The sequence below is a fragment of the Endocarpon pusillum genome, assembly GCF_000464535.1.
Source record: "Endocarpon pusillum Z07020 unplaced genomic scaffold C707327, whole genome shotgun sequence".
In the NCBI taxonomy this organism is placed as follows: domain Eukaryota; kingdom Fungi; phylum Ascomycota; class Eurotiomycetes; order Verrucariales; family Verrucariaceae; genus Endocarpon; species Endocarpon pusillum.
In genome coordinates, this window is record NW_006913537.1 from 13,762 (window position 1) to 34,221 (window position 20,460).

General features: G+C 52.1%; 5 protein-coding genes across 5 annotated transcripts in view; 3 read left to right on the forward strand and 2 right to left on the reverse strand.

Annotated features, from left to right (window-relative positions):
- Nucleotides 1–274: 274 nt before the first annotated feature.
- On the forward strand, nt 275–1,375 carry EPUS_08907 (Farnesyl pyrophosphate synthase; the record flags this gene model as incomplete). The annotated part of the gene is made up of 2 exons (XM_007787959.1): nt 275–400; nt 452–1,375. The coding sequence occupies 2 exons, from the start codon at nt 275–277 to the stop codon at nt 1,373–1,375; spliced, it is 1,050 nt and encodes a 349-aa protein (XP_007786149.1).
- A 1,249-nt stretch (nt 1,376–2,624) lies between these two features.
- EPUS_08908 (Glycogen synthase) lies at nt 2,625–5,046 on the forward strand (the record flags this gene model as incomplete). Its single annotated transcript, XM_007787960.1, has 6 exons — nt 2,625–2,754; nt 2,804–2,883; nt 2,943–3,218; nt 3,267–4,629; nt 4,682–4,877; nt 4,935–5,046. The coding sequence occupies 6 exons, from the start codon at nt 2,625–2,627 to the stop codon at nt 5,044–5,046; spliced, it is 2,157 nt and encodes a 718-aa protein (XP_007786150.1).
- A 1,196-nt stretch (nt 5,047–6,242) lies between these two features.
- EPUS_08909 (uncharacterized protein) lies at nt 6,243–11,037 on the reverse strand (the record flags this gene model as incomplete). Its single annotated transcript, XM_007787961.1, has 2 exons — nt 6,243–6,831; nt 6,893–11,037. 2 exons carry the CDS (start codon nt 11,035–11,037, stop codon nt 6,243–6,245), a joined length of 4,734 nt encoding a protein of 1,577 aa, XP_007786151.1.
- Nucleotides 11,038–12,752: 1,715 nt separating this feature from the next.
- EPUS_08910 (Deoxyhypusine synthase) lies at nt 12,753–13,958 on the reverse strand (the record flags this gene model as incomplete). The annotated part of the gene is made up of 3 exons (XM_007787962.1): nt 12,753–12,836; nt 12,886–13,665; nt 13,728–13,958. 3 exons carry the CDS (start codon nt 13,956–13,958, stop codon nt 12,753–12,755), a joined length of 1,095 nt encoding a protein of 364 aa, XP_007786152.1.
- A 1,124-nt stretch (nt 13,959–15,082) lies between these two features.
- EPUS_08911 (uncharacterized protein) overlaps nt 15,083–20,460 on the forward strand; it is a gene marked incomplete at both ends in the record, with an annotated part of 6,712 nt that continues 1,334 nt past the window's right edge. The window contains 3 exons of the mRNA XM_007787963.1: nt 15,083–18,727; nt 18,776–19,531; nt 19,602–20,460. The exon at nt 19,602–20,460 is cut by the window's right edge and continues 1,334 nt beyond it. Coding sequence (XP_007786153.1) covers nt 15,083–18,727; nt 18,776–19,531; nt 19,602–20,460 — 5,260 coding nt within the window. The remainder of the gene's footprint in view (nt 18,728–18,775; nt 19,532–19,601) is intronic.

A 20,460-nucleotide genomic window follows, 5' to 3' on the forward strand; every position in this document is an offset into this window, starting at 1 on the left:
TCACCCCCTTATATTATGCCTTATAAGCCTATCAAGATTTAAGTCATCTGGAAGACTAATTGTCGGCAGCTAAGTCCAAGATGGTAGTTTCTTGGCCACACTCTAGTGGCAGCCAACTACTTTTGAAGCATAACTCCGTAAGTAAAATATCAATTCCGTTTGCTCTTCTTATTTCACACCCGCGGTAACGCAACAAACGCATTCGAAAACATTCACCGTATGTTGCGATAATTGAATACAGTGTTTTTCAAAGCCATTCTCAGAGCCATTCAGTATGGCCTCCTCATCTCATGTCAGTCGGAAAGATTTTGAGGCAGTTTTCCCGTTACTGGTTGAGGACATCTCCCAAGCTGCCAAACAGTACAATATTCCCACCATTGCCCTGGAGTGGTTCCAAAAGGTAGATTTCTCCCAGCCTAATCGGAAATGTGTGAGATGATAAGTATCGCAGTCGCTCAATGCAAACGCCACTGGAGGAAAGCTAAATCGGGGCCTCTCCGTTCCCGACACGGTCTACCACCTGCTCCAAAGAGACTTGAAGCCAGAGGAGTTTAGACTGTCCTCCACGCTTGGATGGCTCACCGAATTTCTGCAAGCTTTCTTTCTCGTCAGTGACGATATCATGGATTCCAGCATCACCAGGCGAGGACAGCCATGCTGGTACCGGCAGCCGGGGGTTGGGATGACTGCCATCAACGATGCATTCCTGCTGGAATCCTCCATCTATCTGCTCCTTAAGAAGCATTTCAGGTCACATCCCGCATATGTCGACTTTCTCGAACTCTTCCACGAAGTGGCCTTTCAGACAGAACTTGGACAGTTGTGTGATTTGATTACCGCACCCGAAGACCATGTGGATCTCAACAATTTCAGTATGGACAAGTACACGTTCATCGTCATCTACAAGACCGCCTACTACTCCTTCTACCTACCGGTTGGACTTGCGCTACACTATTTGCAACTGGCTAGCGCTTACAATTTGAAACAAGCCCACGATATTCTCATTCCGTTGGGTGAGTACTTCCAAGTTCAGGATGACTATCTCGATGCTTTTGGGGAACCGTCGGTTATTGGCAAGATCGGAACAGATATCAAAGACAACAAATGCTCGTGGTTGATAAATCAAGCTTTATTGAAAGCAACGCCGGAGCAAAGGCAGCTGCTGCACGAAAACTATGGGCGGAAGGACGATGTAAGAGAAGCTCGGGTGAAGAGGTTGTTCGACGAGTTACAACTGCAGAAAGTATATCAGGAATACGAGGAGAAGCGGGTGCGCGAGCTACGGCAGATGATCAATGAGGTGGATGAAAGTGAAGGGTTGAAAAAGGAGCTTTTTGAGACATTCCTGCGAAAGATCGAGAAGCGGACAAAATGAGCGCCTTTGCTGGGAGAAAAAAGACGTGTCGATCTAAGGTGCCCTGGCGACTCTCGGTTGCATGTTCTGGTAGCTATACGAGGTTCCGCGGCACCTTGATAGATGGCTGTGTCGGTAAGAGTATGTTGTCCTGTGTGATATCCGGCCACAGACGGGGTTGGCTCTGAAAGTGTCGCGTATGGGAACACACGATCCGTAGATGGCGGGGTATGTTTATGGAGTACTTCCTACCAATGGTCATTCTGCAGCTCTTGAGACGCTATTTAATCGTTAGGCCGGTCAATCTCTTCTAGCTATGGATTCTGTAACGTCTTGGACGAAGCTTCCCGAAATGACTAACCAGTAAAAAGCTTTAATTTTGCGTCTGGGCTTTGCGTCTGGGCAACACGAGGCGTACCTCTACTTACGATCGCTGGTTTTAGCTTCTATCAAAACGAGCCGTAGCTGGCAGAGGTGTCCTGCTCCTACGCAGTAAGTCGTAGTGACAGGTTGAAAATAGACCTCTGGTTGAGAATAAGGTGCTCATTACAAGTACTATGTGGGGTCGGGGTACTGTACTTCGTGCTGCGAGTGCCTCATACCGGGCAGGGCTGGTGGCGCGAGCCCCCCAAAGATGTCCGTCATTCCAGCGGCTCCCATGTTTCACCCAGGGGAATACCAACAACACTGCCTCATAACTAACTAGTCTCAATTTCTCAAACATGGTCCGCGGATCCATTCAGGCGGCGCGACCAGGAGACGATGCATTGAGAACTCTTCTGTGAGGACAGCACAGCCGAGCCTTGGGGAGGCTATGTGGATATATGGGAAATTTAGACGAGGAGAACTTGGTGATGGTCTTCGATGCCCTCATTGTGCATGTTTCGTAGTTGCTAGCAGGGATCCAACTGCTGCCGAAGTGCGCATTATTATTTGCTTATTTCCAGCACGCATTTAGTTAGGAGACCTAAGGTACATAGCAGGGTGCTCACTCCCAGCCTTCGGTCCTCTCCAATTCAGAATCCGTATCACAAGCTCCCTCCTCCACTCTCATATTATAGGAAGCTGTCACTGTCTACCTTGTGCCTGCGACGATTCTCCCATCTTACCCTTGTATTTGATCAACCACCTATCCACGTCGAAATCCGGGGGCCCTTGTGTGGGGAAGCTCAAACGATCCACCCCACTTTACAACAGCCATTGCTCTCGCTTCGCTTCTCTCTCTATCTCAACCTCTGGCCATTGAAATTGACACACACGCTCTCCAGCTATGGACGCCCCAGCTATGGACGCCCCAGCTATGGACGCCGTAAGCTCTACCAAGCGAGACATTAAGAACCATTTTCTTTTCGAAATTGCGACAGAAGTCGCCAATCGAGGCAAGCAAGATTCCAGCTTGTGTGCGGTACCAGTACTGACTCTTTTCTACAGTGGGGGGGATCTATTCAGTCCTCAAGTCCAAAGCTCCTGTGACCACCGCCGAATATGGAGAACGATACTGTCTTATTGGTCCTCTGAACCGCGCATCGGTAAGCTTGCAGCACATCTCAAGCCACCATTGAACCACTATCCCTGACCCTTTCCAAAGGCCGCCGTGGAAGTCGAGCCCCTAGAGCCTTCCTACCCACCTCTGAAGGATACAATCACCGCCATGGGAGAGCGTGGGATCAGCTTGCTATACGGCCGCTGGCTAATCGAGGGTGCTCCGAGAGTGCTTCTAATTGATACATCAACCGGTTACCGCTGGCTAGATGAGTGGAAGGGTGACCTGTGGTCTGCCGCCGGTATTCCGTCACCTGCCGGAGACAGCGAAACGAATGAGGCTATTGTGTTTGGTTACCTTGTGGCATGGTTTCTTGGCGAGGTAAGCCGCCAATTATCTTCCAAGAAGACCATAAATTGACGAGGCTAGTTCATTGCCAAAGAGCAATCCAGGGCGGTGATCGCGCATTTCCACGAATGGCTTGCCGGCGTGGCCATCCCTTTGACCAAGAAGCGACATATGGATGTCACCACCATCTTCACCACCCACGCGACTCTACTGGGTCGATATCTATGCGCCGGCTCCGTGGACTTCTACAACAATCTCCAGTACTTTGACGTGGATGCGGAGGCCGGAAAACGTGGCATTTACCATAGATACTGTATCGAACGTGCCGCAGCTCATTCGTGCGACGTTTTTACAACCGTGTCCCATATTACGGCATACGAAAGCGAACATCTTCTCAAACGCAAACCGGACGGCGTATTGCCGAATGGTCTTAACGTCAAGAAGTTTTCGGCAATGCACGAATTCCAGAATCTACATCAGCAGGCGAAGGAACGAATTAACGACTTTGTCCGAGGTCATTTCTACGGACATAATGACTTCGAGCCTGAAAACACCCTCTACTTCTTCACGGCTGGAAGGTATGAATACCGCAACAAGGGGGTTGACATGTTCATCGAATCCTTGGCGCGCCTGAACCATCGTATGAAGGTTTCTGGTTCGAAAATGACAGTCGTTGCCTTTATCATTATGCCAGCGCAGACAACATCATTGACGGTGGAAGCTCTACGTGGCCAAGCTGTTGTCAAGTCGCTCAACGACACAGTTGGCGTGATTGAGCGTGCAATCGGCAGGAGACTATTCGAGCGATCGGTGCACTGGAAGGAAGGTGACCCCATGCCGGATGAAAAGGAACTTATCACCAGTCAAGATCGGGTCATGATTCGTCGGCGTCTCTTCGCGATGAAACGAAGTGCGCTCCCTCCGATCGTCACCCACAACATGGTCAACGACTCGGAAGATCCAATTCTGAACCAAATCCGCCGTGTCCAGCTTTTCAATCATCCCTCCGACCGTGTCAAGATTATTTTTCATCCAGAGTTTCTGAACTCGGCCAATCCAGTCCTACCCCTCGATTATGATGACTTTGTCCGGGGAACCCATCTTGGTGTCTTCTCTTCATATTACGAGCCATGGGGTTATACGCCGGCAGAGTGCACTGTGATGGGTGTCCCTTCAATCACTACCAATCTGTCAGGCTTTGGCTGTTACATGGAAGACTTGATTGAGAACTCGTCGGACTATGGCATCTACATTGTTGACCGAAGGATGAAGGGTGTGGACGATTCCGTCAACCAGCTTACAAATTACATGTTCGACTTCACCGGCAAGAGCAAGAGACAGCGGATCAACCAGCGGAATAGAACTGAGAGGCTAAGTGATCTCCTTGATTGGAAACGAATGGGCATGGAATACGTCAAAGCCAGACAATTAGCTTTACGGAGAGGTGAGTACTGCCAACTATGGAATATTCAACCATGGCTGATGTACATGCGCAGCATATCCCGACTCCTTCGTAGATGCGGACGACTTCGACGAGATCATTGGCGGCACAGCACAGAGGATATCAAGACCATTATCTGTGCCAGGTTCACCGCGGGACCGCTCCGGCATGATGACGCCTGGAGATTTTGCGTCTCTGCAAGAAGGTCGAGAAGGTCTCAGCACAGAGGATTACATATCATGGAAACTTCCGTAAGTTCTCTTCCTAAGCGCCCAAGCTTGGCGCTGTTGCTGACCGAAACGTTGCAGTGAGGAAGAAGACACCGAGGACTATCCCTTCCCACTAACGCTGAAGTCGAAGAAAGATTCTGGCTCTACCTCGCCTGTCACTCCTGCCACCCCTGCCACGAATGGAACATAGGTAATTCGGACGAAGGAAGTTGAGGGGTTGGGGGGAGGTAACGCTGCCTCCCACTACTGTATTATGAGTGCTTGCCAGATCGGCTTAAACCAGATTGCATCGTTCGTCGTCTGTTGTTTGTTTGCTGCCCCCAACGGATTCTACCATGGTTGGCTTTGGAACAGTAGTCCTGGAAGAAGGTGTGTGGCAGGACAGAACAGATAGCGCAATGCACGACCGAGTGACAGAAAGGGACGGTGGACTGCAGAGAGAATCGCATGTACAAGTATTTACGCACAGCCGACAATAGCGTTTCCTCTTGACACCCTGCTCATTCCCCCCTTGAAGGTGTCGGTGGTGATGAATCTCGACTCGAATCGCCTCGGATATTCATCATTCCATCACACAACGCTCACCGAATATGTATTGATTTCCAATTCTGGGGGTTGAGGGACTTATTTCTGGAATCTCGAAGCCGAAGCTGATCTCGAGGGGTTCCATCTCGCTTCCATGCAGCCCCCATACGCGCTCCCCGAGAGACTTCAGTGATAGTAGGCCAGGCCCGATGGATGACATGGATTTGGCCCAAGTTAGGACCAAGAACTCTTCAGCCACCGCATCTGGAAATATATCCTCTCAACGGCCAGGACTATCGCTCGCGCGCATACGTGATTTTCCACGACCAGTTCACGTAATTTAACTTAGTACTAACTTACTTACTGTTTGCAAGCACCCAACATCAGTTTACGGGGGTAATGCGGCAGCAGTGTTTCGGTGTGTAGTGGAGAATTCTAGGGTGATAAATATAGCTAGATAAGTATCAATTTCCATTTTACATTCCCATTCCCATTTCCACTTCCATTTCCATTTCGGCGAATTGACCAGCATTAATACCAACCGTCACGCCTGCGACTCCATCGCTCGTCTGCTCACTGTTCAATCTAGGTAGGGTCTTGCCCGGTCGCTTGTTCGCTAATTAGTTCCGCCTGGTCTGATGCCGGTCGTCGGTTCATCGATTCGAGCCCTTTTCGCTGTCATGTACGTACATGCTGTCCGAAATATCTCTGCGTATTGTGTGCATAAGGTCTTCCTTCCGTAGAAATTTGTTCTGTGAAAAATGGTAGCTGTCATCATCATGTCATCTCAATGCCATCCACCGCAGCAAAGTCAAATCTAAACCCGCCTCCCCACTCCTCCCCGGACTCAATATCATTCGCTCAAGCCTTCCAGATCTTAACCACCTGCTTCACCGTCTTCCGACAGATCGGGCAATTCTCGACCTGTTTCGCGCAGACCACACAAGTGCACACATGCCCACAATCGTAGAACAAAGCATCCACCGCCTCGCCGTAGCAGATCTGACACATCTCTCCTTCCTCGTCCGCGACCTCCCAATACGTGATACCCTTACCCCACTGCTTCCCCTCCTGGAAACCCCCAACGTATTTGTTTCCCGTCCGCTTTTCGACAAACACGCCCTGACCGTGTTTCTCGTCGTTGGACCATCCGCCCGCGTACGTGTCGCCGTTGGAGTAGGTGCAGGTTCCCTCAGGATGGTCCTTGCTGGTGGAGCGGGAGCCGGCGAGGAAGGGGCCCGTGTAAGAGTGGCCGGTGGGCGTGATGTGGGTGCCGAGGCCGGAGTAGAGGCCCTTGAGGAGGTGGCCAGAATAGTAGTCTAGGCCGAAGGAGGACACGGTGATGTGGCCAGTGTGGGCTTTGACGGGGTGGTTGCGGGCGGAGAACCAGAGGTAGTGAGAGAGTGGTTCGGGAGTGGTAAAGGATGACATGGCGGTTAAAGAGGATTTGCTGGAGAGAGACATCAGTGTGACTGGTCAAAATGGGAAGAAGGAGAGGGTTTAGAGCATACGCAGAGTCAGAGAGGACATCCCCAACCACCAGGATGGAACCGTCATGTCGGTAGCCGCTGTCATCTCTAATGTCCTCGAATGTGGAGTTGGGTTGGATGGATGTGAGACGATAAGCGTTCCCGCGTCGCCATACCAGGAAATTCTTGTCCGGAGCGTAGCCAAGCTGTTTCCGGACAAAATCTTTGACGTTGTCGGTTGCCTGACTAAGGAAATCCCCGTGCATGATGAAGTTCTGGCCGTCAGCATCGAAGAGTTGGATGAAACCATAGTAGAATGGTACTGGTCGGATGGTTATGACCTCCTCATCTTCACTTGAATCGCTTTGGGCATCGTCGTTGGAGGTATCCGCCGGAGCAGGTGGAGCAGGTACTTCGGTACTGTCAAGTGCTGGCTGCTCTGCCACTGGTACCTCGGTGGCAGGTGCTTCCTGGGGCTCAATGGGAGCACTGGTCGTGTTGGCAGTAGGCGGAACATTCATGGCATCAGCGGGGATGCTATGTGGCTGAGTATCGCCTTGCCTGTTGTCCTCGACGGTAACATCTAAGCCTGGAAGATCTTGGCCACTCGTTGCTGCTATTAGAGATCCGTCCTCAGCTGAGGCTATAGCTGGTGGCAAAGCGCCAGCGGAGGTGTCAGCAGCCGACTCGTGAGCCTGAACAGGAGAAGCAGGAGGAGATCGGGCCTGCGTCTCGTTGGCCTGCTCTGTATGTGCCTGCACCATGTCCAGAACCTCGGCGGAGCCCGTGATAGCAGTGGCCTCGAGACTTGCTGCAGGGGTTGCGGTAGACGTCTCTGCTGTGGTGACCATGTCTGTGACCTCTTCTGTACTGTTTGCTGCGTTAGGCGCATCTTCCGCTGTGTCAGCGGATTGTGTCGTGCTATTGGTACCTGACTGCGCGTTCCCCGTGGAATCGTCTGCTGCCGGGATCATACCTTCCGCGGGTGAAGAGTCCGACTCTGGTGGTTCCATCATTTCAACGGCCCCATGCTCTGTGTCATCCCCTTCGCGCGCCGTTTCTGGGGCAGACCCAGCCCGCTCTGGGTCATCTAGCTCCATGGCTGTCCTCTCAAAGACATCGTGGTCAAGGGGTGGCTCTGGATCCCCGAAAGATTTGACTTCTTCATCCGTCTTCAGCACGTGCATCCATATGCAAAGGGATCGAGTCGCACAGTCCCTGTCCCAAACTGTCTTGTAAAGTCTACTGATTCGTTTAAAAGAATAGTTTAGAGGCGCCCCTGGTGATGGAGGTTGCATAGACCACAACTTGATTTTCTCAACATTGTCAATGTCATTCCACTTTGCAAGCTTGTGGCGCAGTTCCTGATAGGTGGTCTCCGAGGGCACGGTAAGATACTGCGGTGGACCATTGCTGTCCCCTTCCTGCGCGGCTTTCAAATCTTGAGCATCAATCAACCCATGTCGGTTCCGAACTCTTTGGGAAGCGTAGATTTCGAGCTGGACTTCTGATTTGGTTTCTTCTTCGTAAGGCTCTACGTCTTTGCTATCCACGTAGTCACGCACCTGAGGACAATTTTTCAACCAAAGTGACAGCTCATAGGGTTCCAGTCGTCCAGGTAAGAAATCATGGAGAAGATCAGTTCTGATATACATTGCAATATATGCTGTGTGGCGCGGTGCTTTGTTTTCTCTGAGCGCATCCCCTTCAAGACCTTCAAACTCCTGAACTCTGTGCTTGGTATAAGAAATAACCTGATTCGCCGTGCCATCTTCAAAAGCAAGCCATTTAGTGCCAGGACCATCTGGTCGGAGTATACTGTAGAATTTACCAGAATTCCTCTCCTCGGCATGTACAATGAAACCATAGAGAGTGTATTTCGATGTCTCGGGTTCGGCAGACCATTGGGATAGATCAAGCTCTTCATCCAGTCGTACTCGGTCATACAGTAGCTTCCATTCCCGGACAGTGGTGTCGAACTTTTGCCGTTCAAGTTCGATAGTAAGAAACTTTGGAAAGCACTGTTTACCTGTGGATAGCCCAAAGGTTCGTTCCAGGCCGGTTTGAACGCTGGGAACATTTTCAACAGGAATGCGGAATGGTGATGTGCGCGTGGGCTTGTCCCCACCGCTGGCTTTACCATCAAAGATATCAGCAATCCGCTCAAGGGCATTGGGATCGGTCTGAAGTTCAAGCTCAAGCGACCTCCGAAAACCTTCCCAGAACGTGACAACATCAGTTCCGGACTCGTCAAGCTTGTCCATAATCTCGATGACCGCTTCGAGTGACACGAACTTCTCATCCTTTTTCTGCTTCCGCATGAGATAGAGCACCATCTGCAGTTGGGAACAGAGTGACTGAGGTCGGACGTGGGAATCTCTCCGGTAGGCGTCTGTCTCTAAGTCCTGAAATATCTTCCTGAATGGTGCGAGTAACAGCCAAGATGTGATCCCGGCGACTGCTGGAGTGTGGTATAGTTTGGTCCCCATTGCTGGGTAGCCGGTAAGAGAAACCGAATCCCATTGCTCTTCAGCGCCGCAGTGGTGCCACCATAACGCTTGAGAAGGATCATTGAAGATCCGAATGTACGCATCTAGAGCGAGTGTGTCATTTCGGAGAAGAGCCTGTCGCTGTCCAGGCCTGCGCTTGTGGATTTCTGACCAAGGGCCATGAAAGTTTGTCCACCCCCAATCGTCATTGTGCTTGTTGAACTGGTGACACGCAGCCATGTCATACTTGGTTCGGGGCTCTTCTGGATTGTAGATAATGATACCGATCTGAGCAGAAACCCGCCAATCCTCGGCATCTTCTTCTTGGTCTTCCGCGGCTGCCGAGCTTTCTTCTACGTCTGCTGAGGCATTTGCAGATTCGTCGTGCTGCAGAGCCTCGCTCTCGGAAGGCTTCTTTGAGGCCTCGTCGGAGCCTGACTCGTCCTGTGTCACTTTCATTTCCGCCTCTAGAGAAACACTGGTGGCAGGAATGGACATGTCCACCGCGGGCTTCAGTTCACCAAGATCGGCATCTGGGGCTCCATATACCACCGAAAAAGTGTTTTCAGGGACTTCTTCGTCTGGTTTCGGTTCTCTTCTCGAGCACCTGACATATGCGCTCAAGGCAGATGAATTGTTCCCTCGTGGAAAGAATTTGAGATACCAGTAGAAGCCTCCCACGAGCACAGCCGGTGAATTCATAATCCGTGCCCGGTTGGGTTTCTCTTTGGTTCCCCGAACACCTTTGATGACCCAGGTGAGGCGCATCTTCTGTGATGGTTGTTGTTCTGGGTCTTCTGGCGCCTCGGCGTAAAACGATTCCTCATGATACTTGACGTCCCTGGCGCTGATGTCGTTCGACGCTTCAATCTCTTTTAGTTCTTCCTCATTGGGAGCAGATGTGTCTTCTTCTATGTCGACCCACTCTGGTGACTCGTCTGTTGAGTCTGTAGGTGAGGGAAAAGGAGGGGTTTCATCGACGGCTACGGGACGAGGCGGGTCGATTGGGGCATCGGCAGGGGGCACCACTTCTTCAAGCTGTAGCGGCTCCTCAGTCATAGTTTCCCCAGCGGCTGGTTGGGCGGAATATTCGTCAGGTGCACTACTTTCGGCTTCAGTAGTGTTTCCAGAGGATGCTTCCAGGAGTATTGGCTGCTCTGGTATTGTCGTAGCATCTGTGGTTGGGGTATCTTGCGAAGTAGTCGATGTGCTGTGGGACTCTGTTGAAGTGATTTCCACCTCTGCCTGTCCACTTGTTGCTTCTGGGTCATTATCCGGGCCATCCAGCACTTGGGCTGGTCGTGCTCTGAATTCTGCATCTCGCTCCTGAGCTTCCAGCAGCTGGGCACGCACCTGAGAGAGCTGCTCACGTTCTCGAGCAAGCTCGTCGCGTATTCGAGCCAGCTCGTTCCGTGCGCTCTCTAAATCAAGATCATTGAGTTCGGCGGTGGTCTCAGTCGAAGGTGGGGTTAGAAGGGCGGATAAGGCGGAGGTAGCCTCAGGCATTATGGGCGATTCAGGAGCTGTGATTGGGGAAGAGCGCTCGGTAGATGACATGTTCTCGGCGGGTGGAGGGAGGGTAGAATTATCTGGCTGTGGAACGGTCGGTGATACGAGAGTGAACGGAGTTGAACGCGGAGAAAAGGTGAGGGTGGGAGAGCGTTGAACATTGACCGGTGAGCTCAGCGCAATATCCATATCTTGTCACGCATGGAGGGAATGGTATCGGGGACTTTGGGGATTTTGGAAATCGAGCAAAAGATGGAGATATATGTTGAGGAAGACGGGGCGAAAGCGGTGAGGCTCTACCAGCCTTCAGATAGCCCAAGAAGTGACTTTTGGGGGCGGTAAGATGGAGATAAGATTTCGCAGTCTTGTGAAGGTCGTTGCAGCAGATCTGACCGAGACAGCTGTACTGTAGTGCGAGTAGTGAACTGGGCAAATTGGTAGATTAGACACAGTTTGATGCAGTGTCTGCCTTTATCTAGCAAGGCAGGTTGGCAGGCAGACAAAATGAAGATCAATCGCAAGTGGAACAAGTCAGAAAAATTGGAGATGGCATTTGGAGCTGGGAATGAAATAGGCGGCAGCGCCCTTGTTTCTTTTCACGCCATACAGTCTTACTCCGGCTACGGAGGATTAGGCTGCGGCAGCTTAGTGCTTAGTAGCTAGTGGGCACTTATGCACAGGGTTTGGCCATGATTGATAGAGGCAGGGTGCCTGGAAGCCGGGGGGTCTCTCATTGGACAAGTCTTCGGGGACTGGAGTCAGCATAAAGATAAAGCGTGTCACTCATTCAGCATGTCGTTTCACGGATCATGACTCTATGCTCTCTCTGTAAGCTTACTCCAAATGGGCAGAACAACGGAACGTGGCAGTAGTTGTTGGTCGTAATATATGCCGTGCCCAGTGCTACTGAGTATGTGGCTTCGAATTAGTACGTAGTATGATTGATCTTACCGCGATGTCCCGTGAAAGAGGAAGTGGCCCGTCTCACCACCATCAACCAGCCTCACCGACCAAACGATGATCATGTTGCTGTCCAGGTCCTGGCCACTGAGGCCGGACTTCCCACCCTTCTCGGAGCCTAGAACCCCTGGCTGCTTCCAAATGAGGCTGAGTCACCATTGAAGCAACGCCACACATCCCCGTTGGTCCAGGATTGGACTGCAATGTGATGTAGGGTTGGCATTCAGCCCTCAGGAACCCGCTGCTTTCGCTCTCTTGGATCGTGATCATTGAAGGCACGACTGTAGACTGTAGACTGCTGATGCGAAGACATGAAAGCACTGGGTGTCTGCCATCGAATCTTGATCAAAAAGAAGCTTGCTTCATTTTTTGCACCAAAACTAAGTTAGATTTTTTACCTCTGGTCAGTGCTAGGCATCAAGGCTCGTATTACACATCCACTGCCCAATCATCCTAACTACTATGGTAGGGACCAATGGACCTCCAGACCATGTGCGCTTAACGCTTAACGAGCAAGTGCATGGACTGGCCCACCCTGACTCAATCTTGTCGCGTTCGCTAGTTAATAGCAAACATTTCGGCGCTGTGCATGTCCAGCTCGACGCCTGTTTCGACTGTGCGGGTGTGGCAATGGTGATGATATGTTACAGATCACCCGGCCACATCATCATCAGCTGCAAGCTAAAGTGGAAAGTCTATGCCCACGGTTTGTTGAACTTGCAAAGTTGTTCAGCCAGATGAATGTCCACAGTCACCCCAAGTGCTGGTTCGCGTAACAGGTTTTGCAATGGCGTAGGGCGATTTGCGAGCCGTGGTGATACAGTACTCTAGTTGCTCGTGTTCGCAACCGAGGCAACAAAGGATAACGAAGGACTTTCTTGCCGAGAAAAGCTGTAGTCGTCACTACCATGATTCTTCCGCTCAAGATGGCCGTGGACTAGCGATCAATAAGCCGCCGTGGGAGTCTCTCGCCGTGCAAAGGTAGCTGCAACAATCATTGGAAAGACTACAGTCGCTTCGGCATATACCTTGACCAGGTCAGTCCCTCGCAGTGGTTCAGCAGCGACTTCATCATACCTTGACGCTTTGTGCATCTGCCTTAATTTTCCCCCAGCTCACAGCTTCGTCTGGCCTGGCTCCAGCATCACTTCCATCAAACTCCTGGGCTGTGTTGATGTACACCGCGCTCTCAGCTCCATTTCGCATCAGACACGCGTTGGCGATGTGATGCTTAACGACCCCACCACCGAGAATGATCATTCCAGCGCGTTTCGCTCGCACCGCGATGGTGTTGATCCGCCGAATATCCTCAACAATGTCTATCCGAAGCTGTTGCGGCGAGGCCTTGAATGTATGGAAATACAGCATATCTCCCAGACTGCCATCAGTCATGGCTGGGCAGAATATGGGAATGTCATGCTGGTAAGCCCAATAGCAAACAGAAGAGTCGTCATTGATTTCCATACCTAGCCGTCTGATCACCTTGCTGGGCGTCCAGAAAATGGGGTCATTGGTGGGTTTAGAAGCTTCTTGTTCTTCAAGCATTTTGTCAAGAATCGGAACAACCCAGTCCTCGAAAGCGCAGTAATTACTATTGGGCACGATCAGGTTCCCAATACGATTCAGTCCCTGTGCACGTAGTGATGGTCCTGGCGTAGAGAAGGAACCGAGATAAGTCGGTGCCAGGCACTTGATGAGGTCCTCTTCCACCCCTCCCGCGGTAGTGACGATCGCTGAGACATGTTTGTGTTGGATGAGGTAGCGGATGGTCTCTCGAAGGCCAGATGATATCAGATTCGACGTGTATCCCAAGAAGATGGTGCATCGTTCGCCAGTATCATTGTCCCTCCATGCCCTCTGTAAGGACAATTAGAATTTCCGTTGTAAGCTACCGGGCCGGATCACAAGTGACGACGGACCATCTCATTGATAATTCGAACTGCGTCACCCACTGCGCTTGCCTGGAAGCCCATACTAGACATGCCTTCCACTAGATCAACAACCGATATGCCATTCTCCTTATGCCGATCAAAATCGATTCCTTGGACCGGTATTGCCCCTTTTGGAAGCGGATCAGAAGTCACAAAGACAGCATCTTTAGCATCCGCAGGCGCAGAATTGCCGGATTCTTTAGGCCGAGTGCCAGCCATTCTTTGCTTCTACTCAGAGCTAGCCGTGCATATGCACCGCAGCGTGGTTGCAACAGTGAGCCTGTAAGGACTTCTGACGAACAGAGCGACACAAGTTGATGCCTAGAGACTCGATTACGGACACAAGACGTTCACTTATTGCTGATGCGATGCTTTGTGGTTGGGAGAGCCTTCATGGATCTTTGGTAATAGAATGAACTTCGGTAAAGGATCAACGCTGATGAAGCGACCACCATTAGGTAACTTACCCAGAACCCAAGTACCACATTACGCACACTATGTAGGCGCCAAAGAAAATGGATGCGCTAGAAGCCCGCTAGTTCGGTCAAAGGGCAGTGACTGCTCCTCGAGTACCTAGTCATAACCAACCTACTGCAGCACTGACTGTATGCTAGGATCCCATTGGCCAGCCGGGGCTTATAGTGGGTCCTAGAGGCAATCGAGCCGATCTTGTACGTGGTTCGCTACATGCTACTAGTACGTACTACGCACTACTAATCGAGTACTAGCTTACTACCATGTTCGTTTACCCCTTCCACCTCCACTCTCCACCCTAAGTTACTTCTGTCCTCCAACCTAGATTGATCTCTGCTTTTCATCCCAACGTCGAAAAGCAGGAAACCCTCCATCAGTGCTTTGTCGGTCGTATTACTGTCCGCCATACATTGTACGCCATACATTTTACACCATACATACATACAAACAAACAGACAGACACTGTCTGCAATCAACACCCCCAGATGGACTGAACTTGGTGTGCCACCTGGCGCATTTTCGCATGAACCCATCTGACAGAAATTTGGACTTCAGCCTCATTCCGCAGCCATCGGCCATTGCCCAACTACAAGGACGTTGGTCGCTTTTCCTGCTCGGCAGGCTTCATGCTGCTTGAGGCATTGTGACGGCCAGTCCATGAAACCTCGCCTCCTACCTGTTGCACCTGGATCTCCATCTCCGTCTTCATTTTCGTTCTTGTTCGCCTAGCCGGCAGGTGGCTGAAGCCCCCCTGGCCAACGGGCTGAAGCGGCTCCGATCTGTGGCTGGTGACTGCCAAGAATTGCTTAACTGTTTCTGGGCATGTCTTTCCATCCACAATTGAAACCTACAGAGTCCGTATCTTCACTATGAGCCGATATACTGGTCCAGCCAGGGATCGTTCCCCTCCACGGTTTTCTGATCGCCGACCTTCCGCACCTCATAACCCTTCTTCCACCTTCTCAGGCTTTAGAGGTGCTTCGGAGACCAGTCAGACTTCTACTCGTGAAATCCCTCGAGGCCCTAAAGCTGATACTTTGCGACATGCTGGCCCTCCAATCCCCCGCGGTAGGGGCGGCTTTGCTGTTCGATCTGACTTCCGAGACCGAGAGGTCGCATCGTCATTTCGTCGAGATAATGACAGGCTGGACTGGTCTAGGAGGGACAGAGAATTTCCCTTTGGAGACAGGGAGTCACTCTCGACACGAGACACCCGGCCACTCCACCCCCGAGATCGATCCATGTCGCCCAATCGCGTAAGGCGGGATCTTAAGGAGACTCCCCCTACCGCACCGAGGATGTCAGATTCTCCTCCCACGTGGCATGGGCCTAGTGCCCGAGGTGCACCTTCACGCGCTCGAGGACGAGGAGATTGGGACCGTGGCCGAGGCCGCTCTTTCCTGGCCGACCGCGATGCATATGGCCCTAGAAGTAGGTCTAGGGAAAGCTGGCGGGATCGTGATCGAGAATGGGATCGTCCCGATCTTGACCACAGAGAACGTTTCGACAGGCGAGATGAGGAAAGATCCCTTGAACGAGATGATCGAGACAGAGAGCCTTTAGGCTGGAGGCACGACCGTTCACCTAGCCGCAATAGTACCGGGACTCAAGCCGCAGGCCCCCCTCGCTTGGTCACTGCCTCGTCCTTGCAGCCATCTCACACAAATATCGCTGAGCCGCCTCGCAGATTCTCTACGGCGCTCACGCCCACTGATTCTGGACGTGATGCTCTGAGGGACGGTGATAAGAGTGGTCATTACTCCACTGGTATTGCTACTGCCATTGATAGTAAACCGCGCCGAGCGATCTCCCCACCCGCTGCCCCGACTGTTCCTGCTTTTGGAGCCTCACTCGAATACGTGAAACCAGTCAAGCCACATCCTGCTGAGATCTCATCAGAAACCGGTTCTTCAGTCAAACCGACCACCATCGGGCAACTAGGCAAACCTGTCGACAAGGTGACAGGGCCTGGTCAGGATACGCCCTTCCACCCTCCCACCGGCCCCAAAGCTGATCGGGCAAACATCACCATGCCGCCATCCTACAAGGAAAAGACTCACGTGCTGGATTTACGGTCAAATCCAGAGATACAACCTCGTCCGATGCGCGCTGCTTCAAGCTTTACATCAGCTGCAATAGCAGGTCCTGCCATTGGCCCAATTCGCAATGACAACTGGGAGTCAATTGCTGGGAGTGCCGTTGAAAGCAAGGCTGTCACGCACAAGCAGCTGTCTCTCAAGCCTGTATCATCATCAACATCATTGACGGCAACTGTGAGGCGGTTGGATCCTGCAACAAACAAAGCTCTGCCACCCAAGACACCCCCTGCCATTCCCACAGGGCCTGCAGCCATGGAGGCTTCCCCTACCGCTCCAAGATCAAACATCCCCACCGGACCTCGAATTCAGCCCAAGCAATACTCTTATCCTTGGAGTGCTCCTGGATACAAGGGTCCTACTGCACCATCACGACCGTCTATCATGAACAGTGCACCTTCGAAGCCTCCTCAAGCTACTCAACGAGAGCGAAATTACGGCCTTCCCGCAGCTCATCGCAACAATGCTGATCCCTTTGTTGGCCAGAATATCAAGCCCAAGGTAGTCAACAAGCATGCAGAACATGATCGGAGCCCGACTCTTCCACGCCAGGACGGGATTGTGCAAACAACGTCTGCTGGAGGAGCCCCTAGCCCCGAGCCTGATATTTGCATGAAGAATGATGCAATCCTACCTCTACCGCTTGGGCCCTCGACTGACGAGGAAGCAGATGATGATGATGATGATGAAGATGATGATGGATTGGACGAGGAAGACTTCGCTGATTCGGAGCAGAAGTTCAAGAAAGAGATGGATCTTCTAATTGCGAGAAGACCGCTTTCGCCGCTTCGTGATCCAATGATTGTAAATTTACTTGTCAAAATCCAATTGCTTGGCATGATAGCAGATGGATCAGCCCCAGTGGGAATAGAGGCCGACGAAGTGATGGAAGATATCGAGACGGAGAAAACCACGAAACCAGTTGGCTTGCCCTCCCCTGCTGTCGAAGAGGGTGGAGAAGAGTCGCCACCACCTGCAGGGCGATTGTTAAAGGAGGTCTCTTATAACCCCATACCCACACCTCCAATCGAGGACCTGCCGTTTCTGTCCGCAGCTGCCCGGCAAGAGCAGTGCACGTTTGACAGTTCAGACGATGATAGCGGCAGGCACGAGCGCATTACAGCTTCGTTACGAGAAGAGCTCTCACTACAGGTTCGCGAGACGGAGCGTCAGCACGAGGTGTTGAAAGCGGAGTTTTCGGAACTCTACAGGGAGTGGAGAAACACAGTGTCTAATATGGATCGGAGGAAACGTGAAGAAGATCCGCTAACTCCTGCTCCAGCATCTCCTCCTTTGTCTCTTGCGCCTACTATCGCTTCCACACCGTTGATTGAAAGGACGCGAGGTGCAAAGAACATCACTGAACTAGACCTCCAGAATATATTGAAAGCATCAGAACAGTCGGCTAGGGAAGAACAAGAGAGGCGAGACAGAGAGCTCACGGCTAGACCGAATTATGATATGGAGGCTGTAATACCAGCAATGTTGACGCGTTACGAAGTAGAGTCATCCTTCTTCGAGGACAGAAATCAGCTTGTTCCAGAGGAGCGTGCTCTTGACGTCTTTGCGTTTGTTCCACCGCAGGATGACTTCACCACTGAGGAACAGAAAACATTCATAACAGCATTCAACCATCATCCGAAGAAGTGGAGTGATATTGCAGAATGTCTTCCGGGCAGGGACTTTCAACAATGCATTCTGCACTATTACTTGACTAAACACACAGCAAAGTACAAAGATCTATGGAGGAAGACTCTGCCGAAGAAAAAGCGTGGCAGGGGACCGGCTGCTGTTCGACCAAGATCCACTGCGCTCATGTCGGACTTGGCTTACGAGAGGGAGGATATTGACAACCCGCCGGCAGCTGTGACAGATACGGGCCGCCCGAGAAGAGCGGCCGCTCCAACATTCGGCGAGACCGCAATTGACTTGGAGAATAATAACACTGTACCTGCCGCTGCGGCTCGCAGGGCTGCAAAGGAGTCGAACGGCGAACCGTCCGCAGAAAAGTCGACTAGCAGAAAGCGAGCCGGACCAAAGGCTCCCAGGAAGACCAAGGTGACTATCGGGCCTGCTGGTGGGCCTTCTCCTCAGAAAGTCGAAAAGGATGTCAAGACTGCCCAGGTGGATGGAAAGGCGGATGCCTCCGTGCCGAGAATGGACGAGTCTTTGATGTCTGATCCACAGAGAGGCATTGCCGCTGAGATGGAAAGGAGTCGGCCGCCAGCACTATCGACCGCAACCACGCTGGATGGCACAACTCCTGGACGGCCTCCTATCACTACGCGCAGCGTTTCCCAGCAGTCATCCAGCTACTGGTCTGTTCCGGAAACAACCTATTTCCCTACTCTCGTGGACTTTTTCGGACGTGACTGGGCTGGAATCTCCAATTTCATGGAGACAAAAACCTCTAACATGGTAAGCGTGTCCTCTCCTTCAGCTTTCCAGACTATTCACGATATGCAGGTCAAGAACTACTTCGCTCGAGAAGTCCTTAATGGAAAGCAATGGTTGGAAGACAAAGCACAGGCTGCCGAAGAGAGGAAGTCGCGTGGCGAACCACCAGGCTTTCAGCTTGAGCCCATTCCACCTCCGAAGCGGAAATATGACACCCCATCTTCTCAACGTTTGCTCATCTCTAGCCTCGAATCTACGGACAGCAAAGCCGATGCCGTCTCGACCAAAGCCAAACCACCCGCAGTAGAAGATTTCTCACCTCCCTTAGCTCTTCGTGGCCCTTCCAGCCATGATCAAACTTCCGCGCCTCGCTTTACACAAGCCGCCCAGCCACGACCCCTATCCGTGGCGAGTTCCCATCAACGCGTTGACGAAAGTTTGGGAGGTCTTCCACATGCCAATGCCCAGCAGTCGAGACCGAGTTACGGGCCCAGGCCTGGCTTCTTCATTGAAGATAGACGAGATGTTAGACAAGCTCAAGCACTTGCGCAACAGCCCTCGCAACCATCGCAACCCTCACAACCATCGCAACCATCGCAACCATCGCAACCCTCCGCAGCCCTCGCAACCCTCGCAGCCCTCGCAACCCTCGCAGCCCTCGCAACCCTCGCAGCCCTCGCAACCCTCGCAGCCCTCGCAACCCTCGCAGCCCTCGCAACCCTCTCAGCCCTTGCAGCCCTTGCAGCACTCGCAAGCAGCGCAGCCCTCGCAGCCCCCGCAGCCCTCTCAGCCCTTGCAGCACTCGCAACCAGCGCAACCAGTGTTGTCCGTTGCGCATACAGACGCCAACCAACTCAATCTGTCCCAACGGAATCCTCCACTGCTCCCTCAGCAGCCAACAAACAACTCCTCCCATTCATTGCAGAATGTTCCGCGACAATATACAGGTGTTTCCAATCCTACCCCTCAGCCTCAATACGCGCAACAGCAGACCAAAACTCAGTTACCTGATACATCCCAGTTGAGCCAGAGTCGCCATGGCACATCAACCATACCCGTGTCGCCTCTGCAAGTAATGCTGCTGAAGCAGGAGCCAGACCTCCCATATCAACGGCGTGAGCCTCAGGACCAAGCGGTTTCTTATGCAAAATCATCAGCGCGTTCTCCCATTGATACGAGATTTCCCAACCTTTTCACCATACCTCAAGAGCCTGTTCGTCCTCGTTCCACTCCAGCTCAACCAGCTGCTGAACCTCCCAAGGCTACTCCGGCAAAGCGTTCGAATATTATGAGCATTCTCAATGATGAGCCAGCGGAGCCAGCGCCACGTAAGCGACCTGTGGTGGATGTCGTTTCCAATATTCCGTCTTTCCAACCCCCTATGCCCACCAACTATGTGAGCCAACCACGACCTGAGCAGCCAGTCTCGACCCCACGCGAAGATTTCTCAAGTCTCTTGCAAAGCCAGCAGACACGTTCTCCGTTTCTCCAGCTCTCAAATCAGATGCATATCCAGGCGGACACCAATCCCCCTTCAAGTCTTCCTCAACATCAAGATGCTACTGTTAACCAGTCCATAGGTCCTTCCACTGGTGGTCCCACTCCGTCGGCCCAGCAGTGGATTCAGCGGTTGGATCCTCGTCAGTCAAGCTCGAGCACAGGTCCGGATCCGAATGCAAGGGCGCAGCAGCCATCGGCAATTCCACCATACGCCCCCGTTCCTTCAAGTTCAGCGAGTCAAGCCAGGGATCTCC